Here is a 25,846-nt window from a genome sequence, read left to right as displayed (position 1 = left end):
AAGTGGGGTGTGCCCAAAGAGGTCAGATTGGTCATGGTTTTGGAACCACATCCTAGAAAGAATAATTTACATTTAAATTACTAAGTGGGTTTAGTTTGCAGAAAGGCTGAAGGGAAATTAGATATTCAAATACTTGAAGAATTCTTATTTCAGTAAACTTGTTATTGCTTCAGGAAGGAGCAAATCTGAGGCTAATGGCAGAGCTTTCATAAAGGTAGATTCTTGTCTTTGGTTAGCTTGACTGTTTTTTTTTGGTATGGAGTTCCCTAGCAATGGAAGGATTTCGAGCAGAATTTGATGACCTATCAGAGATACTAAGTATTGATTTTTGTCTCTCAGGTTTTTTCCTACTTTGAAACTAATTTTTTTTCTATCTGTGGATCATCTTATGAATGTTTGAATGTTTCTATTTGTTAACATATTAGATAATGGGTTTGAATCTTACTTCAGCTAGAGATGAGACTTTATTTCTGGGGACCTTCTGCAAATTCTACTGAGGGAGCAACCCGAAGTAGTTGCTTACACATAGATGATCATGATCTCTATTGGGAGACCCTTGCTACCATGACCTTGCTGACTGATCTTATCAAGGGTACCTGGTCCAAGGAAAGCCAGTCGTTGAGCTGATCAGGAATAGATAGGATTATTTGGTCAAAAAATTTTGCCCTGACAGGAACAATAATAGTTAATTGAGTTATCCTTCTCAGGAAGTGAACTGAAAGCATGGAGAAGTCAGGTAGTTGTAGTGGGAATAACCATAGAAAGACTGGAGGAAAGAGCCATAATACCTTTTTTTTTTTTTAATTTATGCAAGAACCAGGGTACAGGCCAGATGCGTGGGAAGGTGAGAGGATTCACCAGAGACAGAGCAGGGAACAGAACAGGCAGACTGACGAAATACACTGCTGAGGGGAGCAGTGGGCGAGACAGGAGAGGTCTGCTTGCCATGTGGGTTGCTCCGAGGCCGGCGGCGATCGAACTGGCATTGCAGAGGCTTCGGAAAGCTTCACAGCGCTGTGCTCAACCACCTGCGCCACCAGGGAGGCCCAAGAGCCATAATGTCTAAATCAGGAAGCACTGGAGTGTAATTCTCTGATGACAGCTTCTGAGGGTCATTTTCCAGAATTTCTATCTTCTGTTAGATCTCTTGAATTGCAGAGATGTTGCTATGTCTTGAAGAATTCCATTCTTTGAAATTTGGCATCTCTCTGTACCTATCTTTAAAGTACCCTCCATCATTTTCCCATCATTTGAGGTGTGGCGAGTTTGTTTCTTTTTACCAGAGTTGCTAAAAGGTAGTATTTTCTTGCCAAAACCATGGTAGAATTTAACCTATATTAGAATTAATGCAGTTTTAAATGAACACAGGGTGACATGATAGAATTAAACCAGTAGTTTAGTTTGTGGGAAGTGGGGGGTAGAGTAATACAGATCCAGGCTTTGTTAGATGTTTTTAAATCACCAGGGGAAACTTCCCAACTTTCACTACATGTGGGAAATAAAAGTTGACACGGAGGTTGGTTGGATTTGACTTTGTACCAGCTCCCCTTACCACCTTTATTCTGTTTCATTTCATTTGTTCATGCTGAAGCAGCCTGATCTGTCCTACTGCACTCTGATTTCACATTGTTAGACCAGTGTTGAATTCCCCACCCTATGCAAAAACTTTCACAAGAAGTAGTCCTGGTAGACCTATGTACAAAGAGCAATTCAGTAATCTCCTTCTCCTTGACTTTTGACTTTGGGTCCTTTTAAGATTTAGTAATGTCAGTTCATCAGTTGATAGACATTTAGATTGTTTTCATCTTTTGACTACTATGAAGAATGCTACTGTAAACATTTGTGTGCCAGTTGTGCTGAACATCTCTTTTAAATTATCTTGGATGTATATCTAGGAGTAGAATTGCTGGGTCATATAGTTACTATTTTGAATCATTTGAGGAACTACCAGACTGTTTCTGAAAGTGACTGCACCATTTTTTTTTTAATAGAGGCATGTTTTTATTTATATATTTGTTTGTTTTGTTTATACATGCACTGGGTACAGTCAGAAGCGTGGGAGGGTGAGAGAATTCACCAGAGCCAGAGGGGGGGCAGAGTAGGCAGAAGGATCAAAGTACACTGCTGACGGGAGCAGCGGGCTGCAGGAGAGGTCTGCGCGCCATGCGGGACCCTCCTCCAGTGGCCGGGGAGCAGCTGGGGAAGGAACCCGCACCACAGAGGCCGCGGGCAGCTTCGCAACCCAGCGCTCAACCGCTGCGCCACTGGGGAGGCCCCGACTGCACCATTTTATATTACCTCCAGCAGTAAATGAGGATTATACTTTCTCTCATCCTTGACTATACTTACATGTTATTAATTCAAGCCATCCTAGTGGGTTTAAAGTATCTCACTGATTTTGATTTGCATTCCTCTAATAGCTATATGATAATGAACATATTTGTGTTTACTGCTTATTTGTATATCTTTGGAGAAATATCAGATCCTTTGTTTTTAAATTGGGTAATATGTATTTTATGTTATTGAGTTTAAAGAGATTTCTATATATTCTATATATAGGTCCTTTACTCAGGAATAAGATTTATAAATATTCTGTTTAGTTGTCTTTGAAGCACAAAAGTTAAATTTAAGTCCAAATTGTATTTTGTGGTTCTTGTTTTGATATTGTTTCTAAGAATCCCTTGCCAGTCTGAGATAATTAACATGTAACCTTTGTTTTTGTGTAAGAGTTTCATAGTTTTAGCTCTTACGTTTATGCTTAATGATTAATTTTTGAGTCAGTTTTTGTGCATGGTGTAAAAGGCAAACTTCTTTGGCATGTGAATATCAGTTCTAATACCATTTGTTGAACAAACTGTTCTTTCCCTATTGAATGATCTTGACATCCTCATTGAAAATCTCTGTATTCTTGGTGTTTTTTTTTTTTTTACTTTCATTATTTTATTGAGGTAACACTGGTTTACAACAGTGTATGTACTTGAGAGGTAAGATCATACCTCTTTAGATGTATGTTCCCATACCACCATCAAGGCACCCATAGTCTTCCACTATAGTCCATTGACACCGCTCTATGATTTGCTTTCCACCCTTCCCCTACTCCTACTGGTAGCCTCAATTTTATAGTCAGATTTTTCAAGTTTTTGAATTGGCATTGTCTAACACTTTGTTTCCCTAAATTCAACATGAGTGAAGCTATCAGGCTGTTTTTCTCTTGACTTATTTTACTTAGCATTACTACGCCCAGTTCCACCCATGTTATTGCAAATGACAGCAGTTCATCTCTCTACCTAAAGCTTTATATATAAATAGCTGAGCAATACTTCACTGTGCATATATTCCACATCTTCTTAATCCGCTTATGTGTCCTTGGGCACTTAACATTGTTTCCATAACTTGGCTATTGTGAATAGTGCTGCATTGAGCATAAAAGCACATATAACCCTTCAAATTAGTGTTTTTACATTCCATGGGTAGATACCAAGATGTGCTGGACCATATGGTAGATCTATTTTTAATATTTTGAGAAACCGCCATACTGTTCTCTATAGGGGCTGGCCCATTCTGCATTTCCACCAACAGTGTATGAGGGTTCCTTTTTCTTCACATCTTTGCCAACACTGTTGTTTCTGGTCTTTTTGATAAGGATCATTCTCATAGGTATCTTATCATGGTTTTGATTTGGTTTCCTTGATGAGAAGTAATGGTAAGTATTTTCTTCATTTATATGTGTCTGTTGGCCATCTGTGTGTCTTTGTAGAAGTGTCTATTTAGCACATCTGCCCAATTCTTGATTTTTTTTTGTGTGTGTGTGTACGCACATGTGTTTGGTTGTTGAATTGTATGAGTTATTTGTAGACCTTGGATATCAGCCCTGCATATCAGATGTGTGAAGTGCAATTATTTTCTCCCATTTAATAGGGTGTCTTACCATTTTAATGAATTTCTTTTCACTGTGCAAAACCTCTATAATTTGATGTATTCCATTTGTTTGTTCTTGCTTTCGTTTCCCTTGCTATTAGAGTTGAATTCCTAAAGACATCTCTGAAGCCATTGTTGTGGAGTGTTTTCCATGTTTTCTTCTTTGTATTATATGGTCGCAGGTCTTATAGCCAAGCCTTTATCCATTATGAGTTAATTTTTGTGTATGGTGTGAGAGAGTTGTCTAGTTTCATTCTTTTGCATGTGCCTGTCCAATTTTCTCAATCATTTGTTGAAGAGAATTTCCTTTCTCCATTGTATATACTGGGCTCCTTTATCATAGATTAACTGTCCATGTAAGTAAGTTTATTTCTGGACTCTCAATTGTACTCTTTTATTCTATTTTTATTCTCAATTGTACTCTTATTCTATAGCTTTGTAGTATAGTTTTGAAGTCTGTGTTACTACCATTCTTCCTCTTTTTTGTCAGGATTGCTTTGCCTTTTTTTTTAGGGCCTTTAGTGGTTCCATATACATTTCAGTAATGTTGGTTCCCTTTCTTTGAATAACGCCATTGGAATCTTATAAGGATTGCATTGAAGCCATACCTTGCTTTGGGTGTGATGGCTATTTTAACAATGTTAATTCTTCAACTCCATGAGCAAGGTAGTATCTTTTCATTTCTTTGTGTCTTATTTCTTTTAACAATGACTTACAGTTTTCCTCCCCGGTGGCGCAGCGGTTGAGCGCTGGGTTGCGAAGCTGCCTGCGGCCTCTGCGGCGCCGGTTCGATCCCCGGCTGCTCCCCGGCCACTGGAGGAGGGTCCCACATGGCGCGCAGACCTCTCCTGCCGCCCACTGCTCCCCTCAGCAGTGTACTTCGGTCCTTCTGCCTGCTCTGCTCCCCACTCTGGCTCTGGTGAATTCTCTCGCCCTCCCGCGCTTCTGACTGTACCCAGTGCATGTATAAACAAAAACAAACAAACAAACAAATAAATAAATAAGACATGCCTCTATTAAAAAAAAAAAGACTTTAAAAAAAAATGACTTACAGTTTTCATTGTACAGGTGCTTCACCTCCTTGTTGAGTTTACTCCTAGGTTTTAATTCTTTTTGCTGGTAAATGGAATTTTAAAAAATTTAATTCTCATTGTTTGTAAATAGGAGTGTAATTGATTTTTGTAAATTGGTTTTGTAACCTGCTACTTTACTGATAGGTTTTTTGGAGTCTTCAGGGTTTTCTATAAATATTATCATGTCATACACAGATGGTTATAGTTTTATTACTTCTTTCCCAGTTTGCATTCCTTTTTCATTTCTCTTGCCTAATTGCTCTAGCTAGGACTTCCAGTATTATGTTGCATAGTATTGGTGAAGGTGGACATTCCTTGTCTTGTACCTTATCTTAGAGGAAAAGTTTTCAGTTTTTCACCATTGAGTATGATGTTAGCAAAAGGCTTCTCTTGTATGTCCTGTATTATGTAGAGATATGTTCCTTCTATTCCCATTTCTTGAGAGTTTTCATCATAATGGATTTGGAATCTTATCAAATGGTTTTTCTGTGTTCATTGATGTAAGATTTTTATCTTGTTGATACGGTGAATTATTAATACATTGATCAATTTGCAGACATTGGAAAATCCTTGCATCCTTGGACTATATCCCTCTTGGTCATGATATATAAACTTTTTAATGAATTGTTGAATGTGGTTTTCTAATACTAATATTTTGTTTAGCATTTATGCATCTGTGTTCATTAGGGATATTGGTCTTTTTTTTAAGCCCTTGTCTGCTTTCGGTATCGTGGTAATGTTGGCCCCATAAAATGTGTTTGGGAGCATGTCTTCTTCCTCATTTTTTGGAAAGATTGAGAATGATCGGTACTATTACTTTTTGAAGGTTTGGTAGAACTCACTAGTAAAACCATCTGGTCCTGGACTTTTGTTTTTAGGAAACTTGATTACTGTTTCATTTTCATTCTGTATCTGTCCAGGTTTTCTCTTTCTTCCTCATTCAGTCTCAGAAAGTTGTATATTTCTATGAATTTTTCCATTGCTTATAGGTTATTCAGTTTATTGGCATATAGATGTTAATAATACACTTTTAGATCCTCAGTTTTTGAGATGTGTGTTGTAACTTTTTCACTTCTGGTTCTATTTGTTGCAATTTTCTCCCTTTTTTGGTAAGTTAGTTTTTTTCCAAAGAACCAGTTTTTGGCTTTATGGCATTTTTGACTGTTTTTGTGATTTTTTTCATTTATTTTTTTTATCTTTTTTATTTCATTTATTTCTGATATAATTTTTATTTCCTCCTATGGGTGTTTGATTTCATTTGTTCTGTAAGATTTAAGGTTAGGTTACTTGAGCTCGTGTTTTCATGTTAAGTGCCTGTTTTGATACATACTTTCCTCTTAAGTACTGTTTGCACTGTGTACCATAGGTTCTGTAGGTCATATCTTCATTTTCATTTTTTTCCTTGGGTTTCATTTTCCTTCATTTTTCTCCTTTGGTTTCCTCATTAACTATACAGACTTATTCAGTATTATGTTGGTAAGTCTACGTATTAGAGGTTTTTTCTTCTTTTGTGCTTGCCTCCCCCCGCCTCGCTTTATTAAAGAAACTTTTCATAAACAATCATGGTATTCCAGCAGAAAATTAGCAGTATATGACAACTTTTAAACTCTACTCTTAAGTGGACTACCGAAATTAGAAATCTGCTGTATATCTTGATGAAATTTTCATTTGATGCTCTGAATGGGGAAAGTTTAGAGTGAGGGTTGATATTTTACACTTAGCATGTTGTTTAACGACTTTTGGCAAACTCACCCTGACTTTCAGTTAATAAAATGAAAATATCCACAATCTGAAAAAAGGAATCACTGCTTTTTTTTTTTTTCAAAGATTTATTTATTTATACAAGAACCAGGTACAGGCCAGATGCGCGCGAGGGTGAGAGGATTCACCAGAGACAGAGCGGGGAACAGAACAGGCAGACTGACCAAATACACTGCTGAGGGGAGCAGCGGACAAGACAGGGGAGATCTGCCACGCCATGTGGGATTCTCCCAGGTCGGCCGGGATCGAACCCGCGCTGCAGAGGCTATAGACAGCCTCACAGTGTGTGGCATTGAACTGCCAGTGCCACCAGGGAGGCCAGTCACTGCTTTTTGGAGGAATGCCATCTCAAATGGTGACACTGGAAATTCCAAATTTCTTGACACACTGATGAGCTACTTTTTTGGAGCCAGGTCTCTAGAGGTTTCTCTTGGCTTAAGGGAGTCAAGTCTCTGCTGAAGGCAAAGAGGGAGAAGAGGACATATAAACATTTCAGCCTTTTTTTTTATATATATTTTTTAATGTGGTCATCTTCAACAAGATATAGTGCTGGATCACTTAGGATGATGTTAGTGATGATGTAAGATGTTAGCTTTCATATCAAAAGAACGGCACAAGAACTCCTCTTGATGAACTGCCTACATGAGAGCCGGGGGTGGGGAAGTACTTGTATATCAATAATTAAGATTCTGATGGGTGTTGATCCACAGTATTCTTGTGAGTTCATTCACTGCACTTTCAGAGCCTTTTGAAGATTCTGGCTTCGTCTTGGGTCTGGTAGTCTGATTAACCGGTCTGAGGTGAACTCCCTTTTTAATTCTGTCCATCATCTCTTCAACTGCTTGCCTCTTCAGATCTGTGACTTCTTCACTTGCTTCTGGCTGAGCTGCCTTTTCTTTCTTAGGACCACTGCGACAGGGGTGGGACCGCTTCCGGATCATGGACATATGAGGGATCTGATAGGGTTGGGAGGTGGAGGGGGGAGTGGCAGTGGAGGAGGTGGTGGTGGAGGAACTGAATTCTCAGACTGGTTCACTCGTTTCTGGAGTTCATCAACAGAATGCTTTAAATTTCTGGCTTTCTCCTCAGAATTCTGATACTTCGATTCCAATTCTTTTTTATCATCTTCTAGAAGCTCCAGTTGCTGGTTGAGGTTGGTATCTCTTTGTTGAGTGTTTCATTTTCTAGTTGCCCTTCTAATTCTTTGACCTTTTGTTGATGCTGAATTCTCTCTTCTTCAAGGAGCTGGGTGAGTTTTGTGTTTTCATTTAAAGCTTTCAAAAGCTGCTGGTCCGGAGCAGAGCTCTGGAGCAGAAGGTGCCTTTGTCTCTTTAGCTTGTTTTGTTCAATGAACATCTCTTGTGCAAATGACTCTGCCTTCTTCTGAAGGTCCTTCTCCAGCTCCAAGTTTACTTGCATTTCCTCGTACTCTTCTACCACTAACATGGACACTCTTGCATTTTTCTAAGACTTTTCTGTTTGAGAACTCTGAATTTAAAGCAGCTTTTTCTTGTTTAACTTTATTTACCTCTTCATTTACTTCTACCAGTTTGCTCTTGACATTTTCCAGTTCAATGGATAGTTTTTTCTTTTCTTCCTGAGCAGATACGATATGATCTCGAAGTTCTTTGATTTGCTTCTGACAATGGACTGTGAGATACACGTCTCTGCAGCACCCTCGGGGTCCACAGAGGAATTGTCTTGGTCGATGTTTATTTCTAAAGTTATTATATCTGGTCCCAGCTTGGCCATGTATAACATGCTGATTCTTTTCAGTGTTTTATTTTCTTTATTTAACTTTGTTGCCAAAGCTTCAGCGCTTTCTTGACAAGTCTTCTCTATTTCAAGATGGTTCTGCATAAAGTTAACTTCCTCTATGACCATGTGAGAAATTTTATGAAATTCCTCCAATTTTTAACCGCTTCATCTCGTTCTTGCCTGATTTTGTCACACTTCTCCTTTGTTTTCTGGTTCTCTGCTCTAAGGTCTTCATATTCGCCTATTTCTTGCTCCTTCAGGCTGGTGATGAGCTGCAGCTGCTTCTCATCAGAGCTGTTCATTTTAGCAGGTGGAGCCGGGAATGAAAGGAAAGGAGGGAGCGGTGAGGGGTGCAGGGGGGAGGGGGAAGAAGCAGCAAGATGCCGGGGCGTGCGCTGGGCTCCCCGGAAGTGGGGTGTGCACCCGCTCCTGCCCCCATTTCAACTTTTTTTTTTTTTAAATTACTCTTGCTTACATTTTTTTTTTTAAGATTTATTTATTTACTTATACAAGCACTGGGCACAGTCAGAAGCACGGGAGGGTGAGCGAATTCACCAGAGCGGGGAGCAGAGCAGGCAGAAGGACCGAAGTACACTGCTGAGGGGAGCAGTGGGCGGCAGGAGAGGTCTGCGCGCCATGCGGGACCCTCCTCCGGTGGCTGGGAGCAGTCAGGGATCGAACCAGTGCTGCAGAGGCTGCGGGCAGCTTCGCAACCCAGCACTCAACCGCTGCGCCACCGGGGAGGCCCCCATTTCAACTTTTTAATACCACAAGATGTTGGTGCCAGGGTGGCTAGTGTGTGGTTCCCTCCTCTTGGGAACCAAGAGGAAATCTCTCGAAGGAAGACGTTTCCTCCACTCCCCACCAGCAGTTCAGCTTTACAGACATTCTGTTAGTGACATATGCTCATCCCCCAAACAACAATTAATGTTCTAATTGTGTAACTTTAAAAAGTGCTAATTGTGTAACTTTAAAAAGTAAGACAAAATTCTGCACTTTTATAAAACTTGATACAAATAGTATTTCAGATTGTACAGTCCTGTGCAGTACATGGTTATCAAAAATCCACACACTTCACTTGCATTTCTAGCACCTTCAGCTTTTTGTACCTCATCTGTTTTGGCACCGCTATTTTCTGTAGGATTATTTCTTTTTTTGCCAGCATCAGCTTTAACTTTTCCTTTTGGTACCTTTTCTTTCTCCATTGCAGGGCCTTTTTAGGCTTAGCCTCTTTCTTTGGAGGAACAGATTTAGCAGATAACCTTGTGTTTCTTCGCTGTGGTTCATCTTTCACTTTGGCTTTATCTCCTTTAGCACCCCCTTCAGCCTTTCTCTTGGTCATGGTTATGACAGCAGTGTGACAGGTTCTGGACCTGGAGGAACCAGCTGTAAAGAGGCTATTGGTCTAGAGGTTGTTTTTACCCCCTCACACTGTTCCTTGGTGTTGATTTCTTGTTTACACCATTGTCATCAGAGAAGACAGTTGATATGATTTCAATCTTCATGAATTTGTTGACACTTTTTTTTTTGTGTATGTGTGTGTGTATATATGTATATGTATTTGCCTTATATATTTTGATGCTGCTTCACTTGGGGGTGTGTGTGTGTGTGTGTGTGTGTGTCTTCCTGATAAATCAATCCCTTAATATATATTGTCCATCTGCCTTTTATTACCTTTTAGCCTGGAAGTCTATTTTATCTAATATAAGTATCATTGCTCCTGTGGTTTTTTGGCTCCCATTGCTTAAAAGACTGTTTTCAACCATTTATGTTGAGCCTATATTTATCTTTGGAGTTTATATGGGTCTTTGGGAGACAATATAAAGTTGGTTCCAACCAGCCACTCTGTGCCTTTTGATTGGTTTCGTCAGTTTATATTTAGGGTAATTATTGATGGGTGAGAATTTACTGCTTCCAGCTTTCTTTAATTTTATTTTTATTCATTTCCTTATTCTGTGTGTGTGTGTGTGTGTGTGTGTGTGTATTCTCTTTGAATTAGCTAGGAGAGTTACTTTCAACATTCCTTATAAGAGATGTCTAGTGTTTGCAAATTCCTTCAACTTTTGTTTGACTGGGAAGGCCTATATTTCTCCCTCATATCTGAAGGAGAGTCTTGCCTGGGTCTGGCATTCTTAGCTGGAAGTTTTCATGTTTGAGTATTTAAAATACATCATTTCATTCTCTCCTTGCTCATAGGTTTCCTCAGAGAAGTCTGATGAAAGCCTGATGGGAGTACCTTTATTGATTACCTGTTTTTTTTTTTGTTTTTTTTTTTTTTTCTGTAGCCATTTTGTTTTGAACTCTTGATAGTTTCACAACTGTATGTTTGGTGTAGGTCTTATTGCATTTAGATATTCTAGATATTCTCTCTAGTTCATGGACTTACATATTTGGTTCCTCCTGAATGTTTGGTTAAGTTTTCCTCTATTTCTTCAAATATGTTCTCTGATCCCTCTATCTCATCCTTCTGGAATACCCAATATCTTTGTTGCCTCTCCTAATGTTGTTGGGTAGTTCTGAAAGTGTTTCTTCATTTTATCTTTTGTATTTGTCTCTTCCATCTGGGTCCATTGCATTATTATATGGTGGTCACTATTTTGAACCTCCATTTGGTCTTTTATACTTCCATAGCTTTTGTCAGAATTTTGTATCTCCTCTAATGACCTTCTATTTTCTACAACTGTTATTTTTTTTTATTTAAAGTTCCAATTTCTAGTTCTTGTTCATTAATTTTATTTCTCATTACATTCATTTTCTAAATTTTATTAGCCCTCTTTGTTTGCAGAGTTATTTTCTATCTCTTTGACTTGCTTTTCTGCATTTTCTTCCATTTCTTTGAATTCCTTTTTCATGGTAGTTTTGAATTCTTTATTTTCTAGGACAATAAAGTCTTTGGGATTGGATTCTGGAGAATTGTTCATTCTTGTGATGACATATTCCCTTGTTGATTTATGTGCCATATGCTGTATTTTTTGTCTACTCATTTTGTGGCTTAGATGTTCCTGTTTTTTTTGTTTTTTTGTTTTTTTTTTTTAAAGTATATATAGTAGTTACATAGCAATTTGCATTACTTCTACTTTTACAGCAGGCGGTGCTGCGGTTTAGGTTTTTTGTTTTTCTTTTTTGTTTTTGTTTTTTTGGCTTCCCCTCTTCCATTGCTTGGGAGACCTCATCTGGCAGTTGATGCATCAGGGTTTGGGGGTAGAAGGTGGGTTTGGAATGGTCTAGTTATTGTTGGGAATTTCTTAGGATTGCCTAGCTTTTGTGTGTGACATTGTGGATATCCCTCCTTTACGGTTCCAGACATGGGTATCTGCATGCAGTCAGTGTGCTTCCTGAGGTCATTACTAGTCCCCAGGGATGGGGAAGGGGAATTGCAGCCCAATTCACTTACATGTTCTGTTCACTGGGGACCTGGCCTTTTGGGAGTATCCCAGTTGCTCTACCCAAGAATCCCTTTAGTCAAGACTGGGTGGCTCCACATTGCTCAGCTCTCTCCTGCCACTGTCTTAAGTATGCAGCCCTGAAATTTGTGTGGCAGCCTCCTCGTCCCAGAGCATAGCCTACAGGCATTCCTCTTGATCCACATCTTGTTTAATGATGTCTGACTTAACTCTGTGTGTTTTCTAATGCAGCCCATGCTTGACTCCACACCATAGCATCACCCCAAGTCACAGGACCCTGTGGGTTTAGCGGCCTTCTAAATAACATTCATATTATCCTTCTGGGAGTAAAACAGAGAACCCCATCTTGACCCAATCCTTCATAATCTTTCCTAATGTAAGTTCTGATGAAAAAAATGAAATCTTTTATCTAAGAAAATCCTTTATATTTCATACAAATTGGTTTCCAAATACCTGATGAGTGTCCTTAGAAATTATATATTAGCTTGCATAACTTCTAAAATTGCCAGAGCTAGTGTTGTAACTGCCTCTAATTGTGGCTTGATTCAATGTTTTATTTTAAAAGTTGCATAATAATGGGTTTACACTTGTTTTTTTATATATATTTTTAAGATTAATTTTTATTTATTTATTTATTTATTTATTTAGATTTATTTATTTATTTATATAAGCACTGGGTACAGTCAGAAGCGCGGGAGGGTGAGAGAATTCACCAGAGCCAGAGCGGGGAGCAGAGCAGGCAGAAGGACCGAAGTACACTGCTGAGGGGAGCAGCGGGCGGCAGGAGAGGTCTGCGTGCCACGTGGGACCCTCCTCCGATGGCCGGGGAGCAGCCGGGGATCGAACTGGTGCTGCAGAGGCCGCGGGCAGCTTCGCAACCCAGCGCTCAACCGCTGCGCCAGCGGGGAGGCCCTACACTTGTTTTTGATTCTAATTATGAACACATTATCAATACTACCAAATTGATATTTTGCCTTTTTTTTAGAGAAGCTCTCACACTTGTTTTATAGGGTATATATCAATTGCTGAATACATTTTTGCATCTAAGCAAAAATATTGCAAATGTTTAAATTAAGGAAGGGATAAGCATATCATAGGATTGTATATTTTGAGGTATTGGTAAGATCAAGCATTGCGCATTGGTCATATCAAACAAGATGAAGGGATTTGTTCTATAGCATGCAGCTATAAATTGATAGAGAAGAAAAAATAAGTTAGACATTTGAATGCATATGATTTAGTAAATTTAACTATTAAAGGTATTTTTGGTTTCAAACAGTCAAAATAAAGCATATTGTAGAAACATTAAATATTGGAAGTTTCCATTTTTTCCAACAGAAATAAGCAGTGGCAGAGTTGTGTATATATCATTGGCAACTATTTTACCTGTGAGAATTCTCTAGTGGTGGTTAGAAATCTCATATAGTGATTTGGAATATATGAGTGGTCAGAAGTGAAAGTGGTAGGTAACAAAAAAGAGCATCAGGAATATCAGCCAGTCATAACAAGGGGCTGCTATACTATAGTGTGACTTTACCACCATTTGGCAGTTTTCCTAGAACTGTTGATGTTGTTTAGGTTGATTTAATCTGATTTATGGCTTTATTTATGATTTACTATTCCTGATTTTTAGCATCTCAAATTGTCATAAATCTTAGTGAATTGCTTACAAATTAATGGCATATTGTAAAACTGCAAATTAACATATTCTCTCAGCTTTAAAGGTATTATATGCCTTTTCTATTTGATTAAAAAAATTTATGGAAATGTCTGTATTTAAATATCAGGGGAACTTAATGACCATCTAGAGTTTATAAGAAAATGATTAATTATATATAATATATTGCAGAAAAGCATTTGTGTTTTTGCCTAGTGTTAGAGGGATTAGAAAAAGTAATAAATGACATTGGCAGAAGTTTGCTTTCCTCGAGTAGAGGGCATTAAGAGAAAGGGTGATTCTAGAGCCAGATTTCTTGTTCTCCATCTTTTTTCCAAGTAAACCTTGTGCAAATTGTTTGATATATATATTTTTTTAACCTTTAGCATTTGCTTCAGCTGTTGTGTTTTGTATTTTGGAGAACACTTCTTATATTCTAGTTTTTTTGAATTAGCCCAAAGAGGGAATATCTTAAGATAACAGAAAAAGGAAATAACAGTTCAAGATTTTCTTTGGTTGTAGCATGTGATGTTCTCATCCTTCATATTATCCCTAAATTGCCTATATTTTCTAATGCAGACTCTTAATTTTTATTAACTTTTAAACTTTTTGGTATTAACAAAAATAGTAACAAAAACAAAACATACAAATTAGTGGTTGTCTTAACAAGCATAGGAATTTTAAAAGCTATTATATATATATCACAACTTGAACTGAGGATAATAAAGATTATTTTATTATTATGACAATTCACCTTGTGTTGTAGATTTGGTATAAATATTGGATAGTTGTACACTAGTTATTTAATGTTCATGAATTTTGAAAAGAGAATCTAGTGTTCTTTTTATTATTTGAATCTAATAGTTTTTAGTTGTGATTACTTTTTGGACCTCACTGAACACAAACTCTGAACATTTCCTTCCCATGGATATGTTATGGAGAGTGCTTGGATTTGGTGACGCTTTGATTTCAGATTCTAACCTGGGGAGCTTAACCATCATTTGGAATTTGTTTTTTAAGAAAATGTTATGTGAGCTATACATTTACTCTCAAGTGGAAAGACTGCATTAAAAGTTGACCACCATAATTTGACCAAAATACTAAGACCTTCTATAAAATTTATTCACAGGTTTTTGCTTGCCACTTTCAGTGTTAATTGTTCTAGTACTTTAATGACAGAATACCCATTAATCTTGGTGAAGAACCACTAAGTATGTTAAAACATTTTTTTTTGTGCATAGATCTTTTGGAAGTTTATTGGAAAATACTTACGTGAGAGAACCTTGCTGTTCACTCATCTTTAGGATATCAATTCAGTGGCTCATTCATTAGTGGTAAAACATGATAGAATGTGTGCGTCAGTTGAACAGACCTAACAAAATATATTTTCAGTGACCAGCTTTTATTTTTCCTTATTGTCTCTGGATTTTAGTGCATTAATGTTGGGGGACACCTAGCTCAGTTATCTACACAATTTCTCAAATTTTAGAAGAAATTTTGATTTAGTACAATAGGATGATAAAATGAAACAGTTATTCACACTCTGGTGTCAATGTAGTTTAGGACTGCAAATTTCATTACTCCATTCCTCTTTACCTTTCTAATGAACATCTCACTTTATTTAATGAGGTCATACAAACTACATCTTTACTCATTCATTCATCAATGGGCATTTAGGCAGTTTCCACATTATTTTTTGGCATTTAATGTTAACATTGACAAATAGTGCAATTTAAGTTGTGGTTTGTCAAAGTTTCAAGTTGCAGTGTCTTTCATTGCCCTACCTGTGAGATAAATTGACTTGGGTATGATTGTTTCAGTTCCTTATAATTTAGTAAGGACTGATTTGTGTCCATAAAAATTAGTTCGTGAGTCCTTTGAGTAAAACTGTCACAATTCTTGCTATGAATATCAATTTTTCAAAATTGTGATTTATTGCTTCATATAATTGCTAGTAATAAGTAACTTCTTATACTAAGGTATATAAGGTAAATGTAGATTTCAGTGGCTTCTCTTTAGTTCCTTTTTAAATACAAAGTGCTACTACAAGTAAGTGAAATTCTCAGTATTTATCACTAAATTTATATGAAAATGGTAGCTCTAGAAAGCCTGGACTAGGAAATAAATGAACTCTGAAGGTAGGGCCTCTCATTGTCCCTAACCTGGAACTCTTTATAAATCAAGTTATCTAAGTTAGTGTGTAATATTGATTGGATTAAGCACTGTTAGTAAAGAGTGTTTTAATTAGTTTTGTGGAACAGTGAAATATTCAGCCTTTTTTTTTTTTTTGAGAAAATATTGTTTTGAGAAAGTTTGTATTCCTTATTACATTTCCTCCTAAAACAGTCATTGGAGTTAAACTGGGATTTGCATCCTGACCATCTCACTTATTAGCTATAAGACTTCGGGCAAATTAAACATCTGAGCTAGTCTAGTAAAAGAGGGGTATGAGAAGGGGTATAGTATCTAAGTCAGAGAGCCCTTTCAAAAGTAGATGAGATAATTAAATTCTAGTGTTGTACTAGACTGGGTGAATTTTCTCTCCTTGAATCTATTTTGCTTTATTTAGCCTTCTTCAATTTCCTGTAGGCTTCATTGATAGAATTATAAATATGCATTTTCTTCTAAACTTTTGCTTTAAGGTTCATATTGTCTTGTGGTATCTCATGTGAAAAAGTCTGAGGAAAGTGAAAAAATGTAGTGAACATCTCTTACTAAGTTATACAAAATCACTGAATTGGAAAACTTCTGATCAGTTCTCTTGTCTCTTATTATATTGAAAAACTTAGAGGAAATTTACCTTTAAGTCTGAGTTTGTTGGCTTTGCTATTGAATTTTCTCCATTGGATGTAAGTGAAATTACAGTATAGCCCAGCCTTGAATAAATTCAGATTTCTAGATTAGCCCTGTCCAATAGAAATATGATTTGTGCCACATATGTAGTTGAAAATTTTCTAGTAGAGACATGAAAAAAGTAGGTGAATTTTAATAACATGTTTTATTTAACCCCATATACACAAAGTATTTTTAACACACAAAAAATGAGATTTTTACATTGTTTTGTGCTAAGTCTTTGAAATCAGAAGTGTGGTATGTTTTGTATTTTTAGCACATTTCAGTTGGACTACTTACATTTCAAGAGCTATACATGTGGCTAGTTGCCACCATATTGAAAAGCACCAATCTTGATGAATAAGATGTAGTATTTATAGTAGTAGGTGACTTTCGCACAGTTAGCTGTGTGTGATGAAAGACCGTCAATAGTTACTGCTGGTTTGTCCTCATTTCTTCAGTCACTTATGTAGATGGTGCGAATTTAACCATCTTTGCAATCTCTGTCCCATAAATAATTTTCCCAGTTATTCCTGTCCATTATTGAATGTTTGTAAAATTTCAAAGGCCTTAAATGTGCTCTTTGATTACTGACAGCATAAATCAAACTTTCTTTTACCTTACATTAATAAAATTTATATGTGTGACTTGAACAAGGTGTTATTTTGAGTAAAATTCATTCCGTTTCATTGTGAAGATTAGGTTGCAGAAGAAGGGCTGGGTCAGAAGATAGGAGACTGGTAAGAAGGCTAGTACAGTCTACATATAAGAAAATGGGACCATTTGATCTGCCAGGAAAAAGGAGGGGAAGATGGAGAAATGACAGAGAGAGGGAGGAATGGCTAATAGAAGCTTGAGGATGATTGTGGTTGAAGGATTGTTTTTGTTTTTCTTTGCTGTGTGCAATTTAAAGATGAAGACTTGGGCCTCCCCCGTGGCGCAGCGGTTGAGCGCTGGGCTGCAAAGCTGCCCACAGCCTCTGCAGTGCTGGTTCGATCCCCAGCTGCCTTCGAGGGTCCCACATGGCACGCAGACCTCTCCTGGCGCCCACTCCTCCCCTCAGCAGTGTACTTCGGTCCTTCTGCCTGTTCTATTCCCGTTCTGGCTCTGGTGAATTCTTTGACCCTCCCGTGCTTCTGACTGTACCCAGTGCTTGCATAAATAAATAAATCTTTATATGTAGGTTTTTTTTCCTTCCCACATAGGTTTTTGTCAAGTTGGCTTAAACTTTTTGAACTGTAGAGAATATCTAACATTAATAAAAATAAAGGATAAAATATTTCTACTCGCTTTCCTCTTAAATTGAAAGATGAGAAGAAAGAAAGTAAAACTAGGGTTAAATTAAGTGGTGATTTAAAAGCAGTTTTAGATACAAGAATGTGGGAGTCTTTATGTGCACGCACTATGGATCAGTAAATTTTCATAATTAGATAGAATTTGATATGAGAAAGATTTACTGAAAATACTTAATGACCGTAAACTTTCTTACATTAAATTAAAAATCTTTTGAATATCTGACTAATTCCCCCTACCCAATCTACATATTTCATAAGTGATGGAATACTTAGGAGCATTTTATAGAGAAGGGACAAATGATGCTCAACCCATGACAGAAATCCTAGGAACCATGACCGTCTGAACTTTTATTTTTTAAAATAAGATAAAATAGGGCATATTTCAAGCACTTACGAAATGTTAGTATTCTTTAAATTAGGATTCCATTTTTAGAATTACTGATTTTTAAAAAAATGTTATTTCATCTATTAAAATTCTTGAAATAATTATGCGGAAGTCATAGTCATTTAATGGACACAGAAATATAGAGTTTTGGTTCCATTTGTTCTAGTTTTAAGGCTGGAGATGTGCTCAGTTTGCCATAGGTGATGGGGATTTTATTTTAAGGATTCTGAGGAGAGGACCAGGAAATACTACATAGTGTCTGAAATTGTAAAGAAACAGTGTCTGGGAGGTGATGAGGTTGTTCCTTAAGGCATGCTACCTGACTTTCACCTCCCTCCTGCCAAGCTGTGGAAGCCATTTGCATATGAAATCAGTAGTTATATACAGTTAAAAAATGAGATGCGCTGATTCAAGTGAAGTTTAGGAGGCTGATCTCTGCCACCCTCTTTTCCATCTTCTGCCCCTCCCACATGTCTCTATTTTCCTTCACCCTGAGATCCTTTTGAAAATCTACACCAAGTCATTATTGACTAGAATATGCAGTCATTCTGTTGGCTCTGTTTTTTTTTCTTTTTTTTCAGATTTATTTATTTATGCATACAAGAGCTGGGGTACAGGCCAGAGATACAGGGGGCTGAGAGGATTCACCAGACAGAGCGGGAAACATAGCAGACAGACTAACTGAAATACACTGCTGAAGGGAGCATTGGGCAAGACAGGAGCGGTCTGCTGCGCCATGTGGGTTTCTCTCTGGCTGGCCCGTGATGGAACTCGTGTTACAGAGGCTGCAGATTGCTTCACAGTGTGGTGCTTATAACCCTTGCGCCACCAGGGAGGCCCTGTTGGCTCTGTTTTTGCTTTAACTTATTGGCCTTGTTTTGCTTTGGGGACTCTTTAGAAACTAGTAATTGCCATTCCTTTCAGATGATACACCTGTTGCTCTCCATTCCCTTTTCTGGATTCCTTGTGAAAACTTCTTTTGTCTTTCTGCCAGGACTAATGTCTGCTTTTCCTGTTGCTACCAATTAATGATCTTTGTTTCATATTTATGCTGCTCAAGGAAAAAAAAATCTAATTGATTAGTCATCCAATATAGTCACTTCTGTTGGGGTCTGCTAGGCTTCACAGAGGCTAGTTCCTTATTCTTTCATATGTAGGGAAGGTCACATGACACACAGGTTGGCCAAAGAACTGCTTCTGATTGCCTGCCTTAGAAGGTGGATGTGGTGGGGTTTTCTGTTGGATTTTTTGCCTATTCATTACATAAGATGTGCTATTCTTAATAGCTCAGTTAGAGTACTTTTTTTGTTTGATCCATAGCTTCTTGCTAGTATTAATGATAACCAGAACTTCAGCTGCTGTGTATTTTCCATGAGTAGGAACTGTATTAAGCAGTTCATGTGTAATAACTTATGAGCTATGTGATACATTTTCTAATGAAGAAACTGAGTCACAGTAATATGAAATATGGCATTTCATTAGTGGAACTCAGATTTGAATATAGGCAGTTTTCTAAACATTAAAACATACAATATGTAACATAACAGTTTATTTTAGAATTGTATTGTTCATTGAGATAAAATTAGTTTACAATACTGTATATTCAGGGGTATAGGTTCATACCTATTCATACTTGTTCAGATGCATATCGCCATACTACATCCACCACCAAAGCACCATGGTCCATTTTGGTCTCACTCTTTTTAACTGTCTTCATATTTAGCCTCATTTTTTTCAGTAAGTAGTTTTTTTTTTTTTAAAGATCTATTTATTTATGCATACAAAAGCTGGGGTACAGGCCAGAGGTGGGGGTGGTGAGAGGATTCACCAGAGACAGAGTGGGCAGCAGAACAGGCAGACTGAAATACACTGCTGAGGGGAGCAGTGGGTGATTCAAGAGGTCTGCTGTGCCATGTGGGTAGCTCCCTGGCCAGGGATTGAACTCATGCTGCAGTGGCTGCGTATAGCTTCATAGGTTGCATCTTAATCCCTTGCACCACCAGGGAGGCCCCAGTAAGTAGTTCTTGATTATTACTATTGCTACTACCCTGTCTGTCTTTCTTTGGATTTTTTCCCCTTGGGGTAGTAATGATGACTCAAGAAACAAGCTATTACCTGACAAGTATGATAAAATAAAAAAAAAAAAAACATCTATTTACCTAATTCTTGTATTCATAGAAGTCATAATCTTATTTGGGGAAAAAGGACTTGAATGAAGATCACCATAGTCAAGTGAAATAAATGTTAAAGTGGGAAGGCATCCCAAGGATTGCTGGTTAACACATGAGGTAGTCTTGGGATTGAATCATTAAAGAAGAGGAGGAGTTTGATTGACTGATCATGTCTAGAGGAGGACTTCCACTACAGGAACAAATGCTAAGACATATTATGGTGTCTGAGCACTCACAAGTCACCTGATATTTGTAAATGGTGTTGGGGGTGACTGTTGAGACTGCAGCCAGACCATGTGGATTTTATAAATCTCTGCTCTCCCTAAACACACTTCTAAATTAACCACAGTAATGCCAACTTGAATAATTTGATTAAAACATTCACATTTCTGGCTTCTTTACTTTCTTCTGAGGCATAATCCCTTCTCAATAAATTCCTTGCTCCTCAAGTTTCAGATAACATGGGAGGGAAACCCTGGGAAATAGAGTGACATCTTAGCTCCTTCCCATTTTATTGTTAAGCAGCGTAAAACTTTTTTTTTTTTTTTTTTGTCTGTGTCTTTTAATTTATCCTTACTTTTTGCCAACTCTAGGCTCCTCATGTAGTTGTTTGTTTCATTTGTTTAGGGAGAATGATCTGGCAAGTTGAGAGTGGTTATGAGAGTTGGTGAGACAAAGGTAGGCCGGGGCTAGATTACTCAGAAGCCATGTATCACATTTTGAGGAATTTGTATTTTATAATTAGTGGAGAGCTGCTAAAATATCTGAACTAAATGAGGGATGGGGGAGGGGTTAGAGGAAGGGAATTACAAGATTAGTTTTTTATTTTTGAAGAGCCACTTAGACTATGTTAAGGGCTATAACTACAGAAAGTACAGTATAGGCAAGAAAGCATTGATCCTCAGATTAGTAGCAGCATCACCTGAGAACTTGTTAGAAAAAGAGATGCTCAGGGTCTACCCTACACCTAACTTAATCAGAAATTCTGGGGGTAGGTTACAGTGATCGCTTGTTTTGATTCTAATGAGCACCGAAATTTGAGCGTGGGGATACCAAGGCTAATGTGGCTGAAATATCGTTTGCAAATGTGTTTAACGTTGTGTATTGATTTTGATTAGGTGTTCATTATGTTTGAGTTTTGCATCAATGATTAAGAAATAGAATAGCTATGTAGATTTTGTGATTTAGTTACTTATCTGAATGCCTAAAATTAAAAGATGTGAAGAACTAGTACTGTGTGGGTAATCCATTATACTTCGAAAAGGGGAGACAGTTCAGGATCTTGTGGGAAGATAAACCATAGTCAAGAGGAGATACTGAAGTAGAATAAAACAAGTAAGAGGTGATTAATGCTCTAGATGTTGCCAGTGCTTATTTGTAACATGGTGCTTACATCGTCAGTATGGAAAACTGGTTGAAGATATTATTAAAAAAGGGGGGAACACCAGCTGTTTGCGTAGCCCAAAGGAAAAGATGGTGGGTTTCTCCAAGATTTGCTAAGATGTCCTTATACAATTAGTTCCACATAGCTATCAATATTAAGAGGTGGTCTATTTTCATTCTTAATATAATAGCTAAGCAGCAGATTTGCATCTAACCCAGATTTCATGTTTTTCTTTGAGGGTGTGAGGGTTGTGGGCTTAAATTTCACCAGGGTGCGAGTGTTGTGGGTTTGAATTTCACCATTGTTGGAATGGACCTAAGTCTGATAATCTTCCTTTATTTCCCTCTGTTAACTTGCTGGATGACCAGAAGTACAGATAAAGCAAATACAGATAAATCAAAATTGTGTCATAAAGGATAAGTAATCTCCTTGTCTTCAAATTTTGTTCCAGGACCCATCAGTTACACAAGTGACAAGAAATGTTCCACCAGGACTTGATGAATACAATCCATTCTCTGATTCTAGAACAGTAAGACTATTCTTCATTGGATTACTTTTAAATGTTGAAATTAAATAGGGATGGTTCCTGTTTAGTTTGGTTAAACTTTTATGTAGAATTTAGCTAGTTAAATTTTTTTAGTAGGAAGTAATAATTGAAAATTACCTTTAGAGTCTAGTGACATACTGCACATTTTCTTTTTCTACAGATGAAATTGCTAATAATCCCTCTAATTTGTAAATCTTGTAATACTTTAAGTAGAAAAGTGGCTTTTTTGTTAAATATGATGTCTTCATGGTAATGTGGGTAATGCTTTTATTAAAATGAGAGACCTATCTATGGAACTGTGTGCCATGAGTATTTTTGTCATTTTGATTAGGTTATTTTGAATAGCATCACCGTCTGCTCTGGAAGACTAGAACCTTTAGGACTTTATCTAGACTAGGAAAGCATTTTCTTTTCAAAACTTAGTTTTGACTTATAAAATGTAGGGGTATTAAAAAAAAAATCCTTATACCACAGGTTTCTCTATTCTGAAGGCATATTGGAAGTACCTGGAGAGCTTTATTACACTATCTGTTAGGGCCCTAAACTCTTACAATTAGGGCTATTTTGTGTTTTAGCATTTGTGATTTTTTTTTAAAGATTTATTTATTTATTTATTTATACAAGCACTGGGTACAGTCAGAAACGTGGGAGGGTGAGAGAATTCACCAGAGCCAGAGCGGAGAGCAGAACAGGCAGATTGACGAAGTACACTGCTGAGAGGAGCAGCGGGCGGCAGGAGAGGTCTGCGGGCCATGTGGGACCCTTGCCCAGTGGCGGCGGTGGAACCTGTGCTGCAGAGGCTGCGGGCAGCTTCGCAACCCAGCGCTCAACCGCTGCACCACCGGGGAGGCCCATTTTTGATTGTTTTATTGGGAATCGCTTTTGAGAAGTATTGAGAGATTTCTGTAGAGCATTCTGACAAATAACTGTTTTTTACATTTGCATCTTTGACTTAGATAACACATTCAGGAGGTCCCTCATTTTAGACATTGTTGGCTTACTCTTCATCCTCTTAAAGATACTGAAGCTCTTGTATGCTTGGATTTACATATTATTATTACAATATTATTATATAATTCTTGGTCATTTCTTCCTATGTTTTTCATAGTCTAGAAAATAATTCTAAAAGATTATGTTGATTTTTTTACTTAGAAATTTCAAGATGTGTTATATTAACTCTTTAGGTTTAGGAAGAGTGTTGAACTAAGTGAAAAGATTAAAATAAGATTTAGTTTATAATTTTTTTTTAAAGATTTATTTATACACGAACTAGGGTACAGGCCAGATACGCAGGATGGTGAGAGGATTCACTAGAGACAGCGGGGAACAGAACAGGCAGACTGACAAAATGCAGTGCTGTGGGGAGCAGCGGGTGAGACAGGAGAGGTCTGCTCACCATGTGGATTGCTAGGCCAGTGGGGATCAAACTGGCACTGCAGAGGCTGTGGACAGCTTCACAGCGTGGCACTCAACCACCTGCGCCACCAGGGGAACTCCTAGTTCATAATTTTTACTTTATTTCGCAGTCCTCATTTAACAGATTTTGCTTATGTGCAACAATTGCAGTCCAGGCTGGGAATCCTAAAATGTACATTAAGCAAGTAAATTGCAAAATGAATTATGTCATTTTCCTTCCTTATAGGAAATTAGTGCTGTTACTATATGAGTTTGATTTGGTAGTAGTAGAAAGGAAAAAATAATAACTCTGGTATATTTTATTTTATATGTAGTTCTAACATAGATGGGAACAAGATTTATTAAAAGTTTTCTGATAAAGAATAAAAAGATTTTTATGTGATTTTTGGGAAGATTTTTACTAGCAAGAAATAGTTTTAAGCTTTTTTACAGCTTTAGATTACTCTTATCTGTAGTGATAGTATTCCTTATCAAGTGGTCTACTTAGTGTCTGCTCTAAATCTATTATCTTAATTGAATTCTTAAAATAACATTCAAGATGGTATTCTTTATTTTTCTGATCAAAAATATGCATCAAAGGCCATACAAACTAAGTAGGTGGCTAAACTGGTTTACTAACACATCTGTTTTCTATAGTGTTTGCCTTTTCAATTTTGCTAGTGCTGATTTTCGAGATAGATGCTAAGAAATAGAAGATATGTTACAGGGCAACCCCAATGTGAAATGGGTTGCCTCACTGTGGGCCCTTACCCACACACTTAAAAGGGACTTATAATAAGACTCAACTGCAGGCATATACCACAGAAAGGTTAATAAAGGGTTCATGTATAAGAAGAGGGAAAATGAAGAAAGGAATAACTCAAGGAGGAAAAAAAAGAGATAAATTGGTAAACGTGTCCTACTAGTAGTTCCCCTGAGCTGGGACCCCAGAAGCATGCTGAAAACTGGTGAAAAACCAAAACCAACAGCCCTCCTCTACCCCTCCACCCCCTCAAGTCCACATGTCTCTGGTTATATACCAAGCTTGGCTGCTTAACTCCACCCTAAGTCCCAGTGCTCCTCCCTTTGATGGTGATATCATTATGGGGTTTGTAATCCTTGGTGCCTTGCCTTGGATCTCTGTGGTCCATAAAACCTAAATGTGGGGTTTGTTCAGGACATCCTTTCCCCCCAACAGATAACAGTCCTTGTCTTTAAAAAATTTCTTACCTAGTTAGGATTTTAAAAATTATACAAAGAAGATACTGCCTAAGATAAATAAAACAAAAATGTAAGTTGTGGTCCTTAATATTGAAACTTACAATCAAGGCAAGGTTTTCTCAGAGCAGTCTTGAGTAGATAGCTGGGGATTCATGGAATGTTAATTTACAATAAGACACTTTTTTTTTTTTGAAGATTTATTTATTTATGCATACAAGAACTGGAATACAGGCCAGGGATGTTGGGGGTGGGGCGTGGTGAGAAGATTCACCAGAGACAGTGGGGAACAGAACAGGCAGACCAACTGAAGTTTACCATTGAGGGGAGCAGCGGGCCAGTCAGGAGAGGTCAGCTGCGCCATGTGGGGTGCTCCCTGGCCCGCTGGGGATTGAACTCCTGCTGCAGAAGCTGCAGATTGCTTCATAGTGTGGTGCTTAACCCCTTGCGCCACCAGGGAGGCACCTACAATAACACTTTTTTAGATTTGATAAGCAGTGATAATAATGTCAGAAAAATAATTGTTACGAAAGCACTTGTGAATTTTCCACTGACCTTTTTGCATGGAAAGCACAGTTAAAATAATTAAAAAATTCCTTTGTTTTCTATATGGTATTATTTCAGAAATTTGTCCTTTTACAGGGTTTTGATTGTTTTCTAAAACAGACTAGATGTATTCAGATAATCGATTAGGTGATATGTTAGAACTTGGTCTGAATACTATTTTAGTTGGCTGATGTTGTATTTGTTTTTGAAAAATGTTTATGAAAATGAAGCCTCTTGATGGTTGGATAGGAGTATGGTAAATTACTTGAGGTCAAGTCGGAACATCTTGAGCCAAGCGCCAAGCAAGTGTATAACTTGGTAGTTTAGAAAGTTCCAATATTTTACTTTTACTTTTTTTAAAGTTAGTTTTACGTTCATATTTAGCTTTCTGCTTTTTTTTTTCTTCCCCCAAATACTCAATTTTTCTCCCCTGGGCCAAGGCATTTAACAAATCACCACTTGTGTTGGACTGGATCATCTCCTTTGACAAAACTATAAACTA

The 25,846-nt window shown here is 37.5% G+C and overlaps 1 protein-coding gene and 2 pseudogenes across 4 annotated transcripts in view; 1 reads left to right on the top strand and 2 right to left on the bottom strand.

Moving 5' to 3' along the window:
• The window catches only part of SCAMP1 (secretory carrier membrane protein 1), a gene marked incomplete at both ends in the record, with an annotated part of 93,216 nt that overhangs the window by 4,972 nt on the left and 62,398 nt on the right, over positions 1-25,846 (top strand). The window contains one exon of one of the 2 annotated variants that reach the window (XM_084234263.1): positions 22,090-22,167. The exons of the other annotated variant lie outside the window; for it this stretch is intronic. Coding sequence (XP_084090389.1) covers positions 22,090-22,167 — 78 coding nt within the window. The remainder of the gene's footprint in view (positions 1-22,089; positions 22,168-25,846) is intronic. 2 annotated transcript variants of the gene reach the window in all.
• Positions 7,427-8,812, bottom strand: LOC311171197 (shootin-1-like; annotated as a pseudogene). Its single transcript has one exon. The product of its transcript is annotated as a shootin-1-like (transcript).
• On the bottom strand, positions 9,509-9,852 carry LOC311171196 (non-histone chromosomal protein HMG-17-like; annotated as a pseudogene). The gene has a single exon. The product of its transcript is annotated as a non-histone chromosomal protein HMG-17-like (transcript).

The sequence above is a fragment of the Talpa europaea genome (genome assembly GCF_964194135.1).
Source record: "Talpa europaea genome assembly, chromosome: 5".
In the NCBI taxonomy this organism is placed as follows: Eukaryota; Metazoa; Chordata; class Mammalia; order Eulipotyphla; family Talpidae; genus Talpa; species Talpa europaea.
The sequence above is the reverse complement of the archived record's forward strand: the minus strand, read 5'-3'. Positions and strand labels throughout refer to the sequence as shown.